The sequence below is a fragment of the Cylas formicarius genome, unplaced genomic scaffold, assembly GCF_029955315.1.
Source record: "Cylas formicarius isolate icCylForm1 unplaced genomic scaffold, icCylForm1.1 PGA_scaffold_3__17_contigs__length_32017465, whole genome shotgun sequence".
Classification (NCBI taxonomy): Eukaryota; Metazoa; Arthropoda; class Insecta; order Coleoptera; family Brentidae; genus Cylas; species Cylas formicarius.
The window spans coordinates 31,841,403-31,851,915 of NW_026844326.1; the positions used below are offsets into that span (position 1 = coordinate 31,841,403).

Consider the following 10,513-nt stretch of genomic DNA (forward strand, 5'->3'; position numbering starts at 1 on the left):
CTTTTATTGGGCGATGTCACTCTAGATACTCGGCCAACCATAGAACAAGGATATACGATCAACATCGCCGAATCATCGTGGTAATTTTCTCCATAGATGAAGAAGACAAATGGCAGTTGACTTATTTAGGGCACAGAAAGTAAACAAATGTCTGTTGGGGACGAAATGTTTTATTTTTTGTGTGATTCCAGACGTCGAGCAATGATTTTCGAGGGCCTCCGCGAACAACATCCTCGTTTATAAATGTGCGCTCTTTGTCTGTAGTTTTGAACGTCGTCCGCGATGCAAGTGGCCAAGGAGAACAAATGGCAGCTGGAAATCTTAATGGAAAAACTGCGCTCCAAGGCGGCGCAATTTAAACCGTTGCCTGAGATTTCCAAGAACGTGCGGATGACCCTTTTGGTAATAAGCGCTTCTGCGATGCGGCCGCATAGATTTATTGAATTTTGCTTTCCAGGAGAAAAGGTACGCGTTGGACAGCGTCGAAAAGAGCCAACACCAGAAGTGTCTCGACACATTGCAACATTCGATAAAAGTCAAATGTCTGCAGAGCATGATAGAGAGGCTGGAAAGCCTCACCAGGCAATTGGGGTTAGTTTGTGAAGCTAGCGACGCATCTGTGAGGATGTATTAAGGACGTTGGCGTTGGCACTGATATTTTTATCAAAACTAAAAATTGCAAGAAAGACGGGTCATTCTATTTATTTTAATTCCAAAACCTGCGTTTGATAGGTAACAGATTTCGAAATATCTCCGCAACGCAATATTAATTTTTATATATATTTTTGATTTTTTTAAAATTCGTCTTTTACTTTTAACACCAATTTTTAACTACAGTAGAGCTTCGTTAATCCGAACTCCACTAATCCAGATTCTCCAGTAATCCGGATAAAATTCAAATATTAATTGTTCTTCAATAATTTCATGTAACTTTTATGGTGTTGTCTAGGTGAATCTTCTAATTATTAAAAAGCCGCAAAAGATGAGTCGCGAAGTTAAAAAGCACCATGGCACCAAAGAGAGCACGCAAAACTAGGCGCGGGTGTTCTTTGTCTTTCATTTTTTAGGTGTTAATGTACATTTTTTGTTAATAAATGCTATAACTTTGTTTATTGGGTGAATTTTTTTAGCTTTTAAAAAGGTTCCAATTATCTGGACATTTCACTTATCCGGATTACCGAAGCTCTATTGTATATTTTTGACTTATTAACAATTGGGCTTCTTCTGCTTTCACTTTATACCTTTGATGGTAGCTGACTGGTTTCGCATTCGAAGACCATTCAAGAAGTCCTCTTTATATTTTTAACACCAATTTTTGCACATTTTTTGGATTTCTTAAAAATATATCTTTCCTTTTTTTTTAATTGCGAACAAGTGTTTATGATACATTAAATAGTAACTGGGGGGGTTTTGCTTTTGGAAGGAGTTTTCTAAGACCTTTCGAAAAAATCCTTTCAAATTTTTAAATATAATTTTTATTTATTAAAAATGTTTTTTCTTAGACTTTTAATTGTAAAAATGTGTTTATGGTAGCTGGGGGATTCACTTTTAAAGGAAGCTTTCTAAGATCCTTCGGGAGGTCTTAATGTTTTTATAGTGTAACACTAATTTTTGCACATTTTTTTTAAAATTCCGAACATGTGTTTATAATACGTTAAATTGTCGGCGAGGCTTTTAGAGGGAGTTTTCCAACTTTCCAAATTTTTAAATATAATTTTGATTTATTAAAAAAAAATACTTTTAATTATAAAAATGTGTTTATGATGAAGAAGAAGAATTTTTTATTAACCACATATTGTACAATAATAATACAATTGTAGCCTGTCAATATAAGCTAAATACAAAAACAAAATGTAAAAAGTATAAAGGTGCAAAAAAAAAGTATTTTATAAATAACACAGTAGCGAACAATAAATGTAAAGGTCAAAAACACTAACACGGAGTATAAAAATCGTACAGAAAATGCAAGATAGTATTCTATGATCTTCACACATTTCAGTAAACCAAGGATTTTAATTTAAATTTTTTATTTGGATGGAATACTCGTCTACACTATAGAAACAATTTTCAATAAGCAACACTTTAATATTTGTTTTGAACACCTCAAAAGCCATATGTCTGTACCTATCTTACAGCACATTGTACTTAAAGAATTTTGGTCTGACGTGACAAGCTGTGCTTTGGAACTCTTATAAAATTTTTTGCACGTGTTGGATAACTATGAGACACAGCTTCAAATATATTATTATGTGTGTGAATTTCTATAAGATCATGGAAGATATAGATACACGGCACTGTCATTATCATATGTTTTTTAAAATATGGAGTACAGTGTTCATTGTGCTTAGCCCCAGCAAGAATTCTTATAGCCTTTTGCTGTATCCTGAATATTTGAACAGCATTGGCAGAGTTTCTCCATAATATTGTGCCATATGATATGCGGGAATGAAATAAAGCATAATAAAGCATTAGGGCATTTTGGTCTAGGCTCTCCCTAATTTTGTCCGTATCGACGTCCCACATCACTTTATAGAGAGTGAAAAATTCGTATATTTTTCATTTTTTAAAAATTCGTCTTTTACTTTTAACATCCGCGTTTGCGGTAACTGAGGTGTAGTTTTTAATAGTCCGTTTTAAATGCCGATGTCCCTAACCGACCCGAACCGTAGGTTGAGGTTCGTCGTCGAGTCCACGGGCGTGTTCATCTTCTCCGACATGTTTTACTTGGAAATCGTCCTGGAGGCGTCGGGCGTCGTCAAAGACGTCAAGATCCACCACGAGGGCAAAGCGGAGCCCCAGAGTTGCGCGGAACTCGTCGCTTGTCTCTCGCGCGGCGACTTCGCCGATTTCACCGCCCAACTCGAGGGTTTCGTCTCCATTTACCAGCTGAACGCCGAGAAAAAGGTAAAATCGAAAGCGTTCACCGCGCTGGAGTCGCTCGAGGCCGATCTCAGCGCCCTCTCGCAGCTCCAAATGTTCATCAAGGAGCCGTTCAATTTGCTCCACAAAAGTCCGGTCGGTTTGTTGGAGAAACGAAGGGGCGGGCATCCCATGAAACTCACTTATTTCGTCTCCCCTTACGAACTGATCGACGTCGAACGGGGCGATCTCGATCCGATCAACATAGACGCGATACTATCGAAAGGGTTGGGCCACGGGGTGACGGTTTGCATGGAGGGTTCGGCCGCGCACAAACTGCAAACCACGACGCTGATAACGGTGACGAGGGGCGGAGCTAAAAGTACGCCCTCTTACTCGCCGTTGACCGGGGCCAACAGCGCCGTGATTCCGGCCTGTCTCGTCCTCAAATTAAACAGGCCGATGCCCGTGTGCGTGGGCCTCGTCAAACGACTGCAACAGATAGAGGCGTGGCCGAACGAGATGGATTCCGCGCAACAGAGGCCGCGGCCGTTGCTCGATCTCGTCGTTGCTCACGTTAGCGACGGTAAACTGAGCTGCGCGAACAATCGCGGCTTGTTCGTCACCTTGCCCGACCAGACTCACTGCTATTTCATGACGGAAAATAAAAATATGGTCGGCACGGTGGTGGCGAGCGTGCCGTTCACGCATCCCGCGGACGTCGCCCGGATTTTGGCGATCCTGCGCGAGCAGGCGCTCTTCAACACCGTGGTCGGTAGCTGTGTGAGACCGCACAGCAGGCAAGGTAAATGCAGTCGCAAAAAAAATTCGGAATTATTCATAAATTGCGGTGATTTTACGCAAACGTCGAAAGACCGACAAATTTTTGAGGGATAAGTCGAAATTTCTGAAGGGCAAGTCATAATTTTTGAGAAACACGTCGAAATTTCTAACATCAGTCAAAATTTTCGAGGACCAAATCACAAAAGTTAAAATTTCTGACAAGTAAATGAGAATTTTTGAGAAACAGGTGATAATTTGTAAAAAAACAAGTTGAAGTTTTTAGTGGTTCTGAAAAACAAGTCTGATTTTTTGAGAAACATGTCGAAATTTCTAACTTAAGTCAAAGTTTTCGAGAAGCAAATCGGAATTTATGAGAAACATGTCAGAATTTCTCACTTCAGTCAGAATTTTTGAGAAATAAGTGAGAAATTTTGAAAAACAGGTCAGAATTTCTGAGAAACATGTCGGGATGTCTAACTTAAGTCAGGATTTTTGAAAAACAAGCCAGAATTTCTAAGAAACGTCTAAATTTTTAACTTAAGTTAAAGTTTTCGAGAAGCAAATCAGAATTTTTGAGAAACATGTCAGAATTTCTGACTTCAGTCAGGATTTTGGAGAAACAAGTGAGAAATTCCGAAAAATAGGTCAGAATTTCTTACAAACGTGTTGGGATTCTTAACTTAAATCATGATTTTTATGAAAAAAGTCCAAATTTCTGACAAGTAAATCAGAATTTTTGAGAAAAAGATGATAAGTTGTAAAAAGCAAGTCGGAATTTCTAACTTAACTCAGTGGTTCTGACAAACAAGTCAACATTTCTGAGAAGCATGTCGAAATTTCTAACTTAAGTCAAAACTTTTGAGGAACAAATCGGAATTTCCGAGAAACATGTCAGAATGTCTCACTTTAATCGGAATTTATGAGAAACATGTTGGAATTTCTCAATTCACTCAGGATTTTGGAGAAACAAGTGAGAATTGCTGAAAAATAGGTCAGAATTTCTAACTTAAGGCAGCCTTTTCATGAAATCAGTCAGGATTTCTGAAAAGCAAGTCCGAATTTTTGAGAAACAAGCCATAATTTCGGAAAAGCAAGTCGGAATTTCTAAGTTAAGTAAAGATTTTTGAAAAGCACGTCGAAAGTTCCTGGAAACGGTGAAATTTCTACCTTAAGTCAAAAGTTCTGAAAAACAAGTCAGAATTTCTGAGAAACGTCGTAATTTCTCATTTAAGTGAGGATTTTTGCGAAACATGTCGACATTTCTGAAAAGCAAGTTGGAATTTCTAACTTCAATCAGAATTTTTGAGAAACGTGTTGAAATTTCTAACTTAAGTGAGAATTTTCGAGAAGAAGTCAGAATTTCTGAAAAACAAATCAGCATTTCTGAGAAACATGGCGGAATTTCTAATTTGTCGGATTTTTTTTTTCCACAGGCTGCTGTAATATTATTTACAAATCGTTTTTATTCTTCCTGCGTCGAAGCAACGAATTTTTTAAATAATATTTGTGTGTAATAAAATATTTAAGTCTCTAACGTTTAAAACAACAGTATTTATATATTTATTTCTAAATAATAAGCGCGAATATACATTGTCAGTATTCTTTCGGATTAATGCCGCTTTACCAGTCTTCTCATTGCAGACTTCGAGAACATGACAATGTTCGAGATCAGCGCCCTGTCTTCGACCCAGATCTCGATCTCGCTCGAGCACCCTCTGGAAGAGAGTATGGCCACCGCGGACATCGACCTGTCGGACATCTCCAACTTGGTGTGTCGCATACACAACCCGGGAGCCCCGTCGCCGGGAGGCGGCAACGCCCCCGACCCCATTTCGGAACTCGCGACCAAAGTGCTCAACAAGAGTTTCTCCATACCGGTAAGCTAAAGCTCTCCAAGTAAGTAAAAAACTAAAATGGCTTTTTTTTTTTGGTCGCTGTTCTTGTTTGCAAGTGGCCAAAAGTGGGCGTGGTCGCCCTAATAGGTTAAGATGAAATGGTAATTTTTTGGAGTTATGGGTTGGAGTTAATGGTAAAAAAGGGCACCATTATAACCTACAAATTCGTTTTCTTTTGACTGCTCAATACCTAGCCAAAAATCGCTACAACAATGGATGGGATTGGGATTGAAAGAGGAACCCTTCAAATGGATTTTGGTTTCTAATTAAAAGTCGTCCTCTAATTTCACCACCACTAATTCCTGTATTCATTTTATTAGAGTCGATAGTAAAAAAAGCAACATGGCTGCTGAAAGAGTTAAGTGTTTAGATAGCGCAAGGGCATTGTGGTTCTACGCCGTTAAAACCACACACGTTTCCGTTGGTCAGGTGATGTTTTTTTCACCAGTCGTTCTGTTGTGCAGATCACGATAAGGGCGGTAACCAAGATGTGGGAGAAACAGGCGAGCCGACGCGCTCTGTATTCGGGGGGCCACGAAAATTTTAACTTGCCCCTGGGCTCCCTGGACCCCGGCGGGCAGAAAGGGCCCGAACCCGATACGGACTACGGCGGGTTCAACGACAAGATCAAGCAGGAACCGGGCGGTCACGTGCCGAACCACGGTACCCAACACGGCGCCATGATGATCGAGGTAATCCCCCTCCCAACCCCATCATTACACACCGTTTCCCAATGCGATAGATTTACGTTGGTTGTCAAAGCTCTCGAGAGTGGCAGGTAATGATCTAGAAGCAGCGATATTTCGCTGGTCCACAAAATTGACAAAATTTAACGAAAAAAAAAAAAGGATCCCCGTCATTTTAGGAGACACTTTGAGGTTATAGCGCAACCTATTCGAAATCTGCACACTTCTAAATAGTGGGGAGTTTTGCGCTTTTTATTTGCTCAAAACTTCTGTACGACCCACGACGATGTTCTCCGATATACTTCTTCGGTTGGTGTATGATAATTTACAAGGAAAACAGTTTTACGCGTGTGTACAGTGTGTAATTCGGTTTTTGTTTATTATGTTGTCTATTTATGTCACCAAAGCGTAGTGGGTACAGACATCGAATGTACTCATTCATTTTATTTCATTTAATGTCTGAATTGAAAAAGTACGAGAACTTTTAATAAGAAATTTGTTAGACAGTTTCGAAAGGAAAACACAGGAGTGGTTTCGTCAAAACAGATACAATACAAATATAAAATTTGCTTCAATAGGGTCTGGCCTCAACTTCGCATTTTGTAGTCCTTAGAGTGAAGTCTTTTATTATTAACGAGGTATAATCTGTTTTTTTGCTACGTGGTGAGTGTCCTTTCGTGTCCCGCAGGAACAACACGCAGTGGTGTGGAACGACCCGATGATGGGGTCGAATTTTCAACAGATCCCACCTTCCGAGGGGGCCGCGGAGTTGCCCGACGCGTGGGCGGATTCCTCGAGGGGCGCGAAACGAAGAGCCGACGAGGAATTGTGGCGGGAGGGCAAACGGAAGGTGGGAGACGGCGGCGACGATCCGGAACTGCTGGCGGAGACGTCGAGCAGCGATTCGGTGTCGAGGAGTACCCCGTTGTCGCAAGAGACGGACGTGACGACGCCGAATTCTGGGTGGGGACGCGTCGTCTCGTTCCATTCGTTACCGTTATCATTATTTTTTCGTCGTACGCCCGGCGTTTAGGTTGCACAGTGACGTCGAACTGTCAGACGCTGCGGCGGACAAGGAGGCACGCGATTTTGAGGGCTGCGTCGACGTCGACGACATGATGGACGAGCTGTCGAACGCTTCGGAGAACGAGAGGACGATCAAGGCGACGGAAAAGTGCGCGGAAGATGGCGCGGGATCTAAATTGGACGAGAAGACTTTGGGTGAGTCTTCGGAGCGTAACCGTAAACTGGTTCGCATTCTACTGTCTACCTGCTCATATAGGTCTGAAGGGGGCGGAGCTAATGATAAATCGAACTTGCTGACGTTTCGCAGTAGGTTTTTTTTTAGAAATTAACTGCGATTGGCTCTCATTCTACTCTGTCCTGCTTATATACGGTCTGACGGGGGCGGAGCTAAAGGATGGGATATACTGTGTTGTTGATGAGGTTTTTCATCGCTGCTGGACCGAGGTTATAAAAATACTTTTGGTTTGGTTCTCTATTTTAGTCATATTCGAAGATATACCACTCTCATCGTTCGACTGATCTTCAAGTAACGATCGGCAGATTATTTTTGATGCCATCAATAAAAACTAGAAAAAGGGCCTTTCAATTACACACCGCTCCGAGTGGAATTCATTTTTTTTTTTGCAGCGGTGGCGAGCGTGAGCATAACGGCGATAGTGGGCGGCGAGGCCCCGCCCGGCATCGAGATATTTCCCGTGTCGCGGTCGCCGAGCGGGGGCGGCGGCGTCGCGGTCGCGGCCCCGCCCACCGGCTCGGTGACCATCACTCCCGTCGCCAAGTGTCCGGACGACAAGCGGCCGAAAAAGAGCGGCAGCCGCGGCGGCCGGGACGACAAGGGGCGGCCCGAGAAGAAGCGGAAGCGGCGCGGCGAGGATGGCTCGACCGTGATGGGCCCGCCCCCTTCTAAAGCCGACTCGTCCTCCGCCGCCGCCGGCAAGCATTCGGGCGGCAAGCCGAGCATGAGCGCGCTGAAGAGCACGGCGGGGGCGGCGTCGACGAAATCGGGCGGTCCGGCGTCGGATAAAACGGGGGGCAAGTCGAGCAGGGACAAGGACCGCCCCCGCACGGTATTCGGCGTCGGCAACGCGGTCGCGAAAAGCAAACCGCCGACGGACGGGAGCGGCGACGCGCCGCCCGCGCAGCAGGACAATGCGACGTCGCCCGGGGGCGGCGTCGACCCCAAGGCCAACCCCAATCAGCTGCGGAACCGCAAGGGCTCCCTATCCGCCATCGTTGACAAGCTGAAGCAGCACTTCGACGCCGCGGATCTCGTCGCGGCGGCGGGCGTCGTCGACAAAGACCAATCGGGGGCGGCGACCGTCAAAGCCGCCGCCGCCGCCGCGATGAAAAACCCGGAGTACATGGTGAAGCCGAGCTCGGACGGCATGAAGCTGACGATCAACAAGACGCGGACGAAGGAAAACAAGGGTGGCGGCGGCGGTGGAGGAGCGGGGGCGGTTTCGTTTCCTTCGTCGGGCACGGGGTCGCCTAAAATACACACCGGTCTAAAGCCGGGCGTCAACAGCGGCCCCGCCTCGAAGAAGCCGCAGCAGCAGATGCAGAAAGGGGGCGGGGCGTCGGTCGCGCGACCTCCGGTCGTCAAACCGGGCGGCTCCGCCTCCGCGTCTAAGCCGTCGCCGATCAACAATTACGCGTCCGGTGGCAAAACGTCCAATAGCGTCGCGAAAACGACCCCCAAGACGATCCAGGGGTCGCCGAAATTGGGCTCAGGCCAAGGGCCGCCCAAGGACAGGTCCGCGAAGCCGGGCAAAGGGTCGGCGCCCGAGAAGTCGATCTTCGCGACGATGAAAGAACGGGGCAAGTCGAGTCCGACGCCCAACGACGTCGAGAACAGTTTCAAGGGACAGCCCAAGGTCGACCCGTACGCGTCCGCTCTCGTCATGGAGGGCATGATGAAGACGCTGGACAAGAATTTCCAAATACCGAAGCTGTCGGCGAGGGCGACGGCCGTCGACGACAAGAAGAAGGCGGACGCGGGGCTGCGGGGCCCCGCCACCACCGTCGACACCAAGATCTTCGACATGGTGACGAAGAACGACATCGTCGTGCAAAAGTTCCCGCTGGTCATACCGGCGATGAACTCGCTCGAGCAAAAGTTCCGCAATAACCTGCACACGGTGCTCGGGTCCGGGTCGAAGCTCAAGGAAGAGCACGAAGGTGGGTAGTATAGCGCGACCAGAAATATAGTTCAACTGAGGTGGTGGCTTTTGATGAAAATCCATTTTCCAAAATAAATATGAAGTTCAGATTTTCACGAAATTATATATTTTCACATGACAATTGTTTCTTCAACAACGTGTCTTTATCAAATGTAATGTTTACAAACTACCTGATACTATATATACCGAAAAATGACATTAAAACCTTAATTAATGTTGTGAGGATTTAAGTTTAATAATGGGGAGGTATTTAAATCTAATTGATCGTTAAGCAATACATTTCTCATTTTGTTAATCTCCATGGCTTCCAATAAATTTAATTTTCTACTTTTTGTGGCTGTATGTAAAATATCAAAATTGTCGTCAAAAATGTGTTTTTCTGTGTTTAAGTGTGTATCATAATTAGAACCTAGACTATTGTTTTTATTTATTTATTGAAGGATCTACCTGTTTGTCCAATATAAATTTTAGGACAAGATCCGCATTTAAACCTGTAGACACCTGATTTTTGAGATTTTAAAAAATTTTCCTATTGTCTGAAAGTCGCATTTTGACAAATGTTTTTAAACTTTTTCACTGGGTTCTCCTATGTATGTAATTGTAAGATTCTAATAAATATTTAAAATACAAGAAGAAGGATGTTGTTAGTCAACAAACACACACACTTACAAACTTACCTGTAAGATAAATAGAGTCCAGGTACTTATCCTTCCAGTGAAAACAGCATAGCAGGGTCAAAGCTCGAGAATCAGGTACATAAATACACTTACTGGAAGGATCACAGTCAAATTCCTCCGTAATAAATACCAACATATTACAATTTAGATTAAACTCTTAAGAAATTTCAAGTTTCCACAATTAGGCAAGACCTACTTAATGCAGAATAAACATTTATCGGGATGGGCTTTACCACGGTTCCGCGAAGGTCTACGGTTAAGGTACTGTACTATATTTTTGGTCGTATTATACCCAGCCGAGGCGTCACTTTTGTTTTTGTCACAGGTTCGTCGAATTGAAGATGAGGACGGCAGCCGACGATGCCTCACTGTGGCAACTGTATTCCGAATAAACTAGTTTTGCATAT

The 10,513-nt window shown here is 43.9% G+C and overlaps 1 protein-coding gene across 1 annotated transcript; it reads left to right on the forward strand.

Moving 5' to 3' along the window:
* Window positions 1-116: 116 nt before the first annotated feature.
* Window positions 117-10,512, forward strand: LOC132699044 (mediator of RNA polymerase II transcription subunit 1). The gene is made up of 9 exons (XM_060665503.1): window positions 117-402; window positions 458-591; window positions 2,670-3,664; window positions 5,284-5,519; window positions 6,002-6,229; window positions 6,912-7,186; window positions 7,257-7,444; window positions 7,877-9,427; window positions 10,432-10,512. The coding sequence occupies exons 1-9, from the start codon at window positions 283-285 to the stop codon at window positions 10,443-10,445; spliced, it is 3,741 nt and encodes a 1,246-aa protein (XP_060521486.1). The 5' UTR covers window positions 117-282; the 3' UTR covers window positions 10,446-10,512.
* Window position 10,513: the final 1 nt, after the last annotated feature.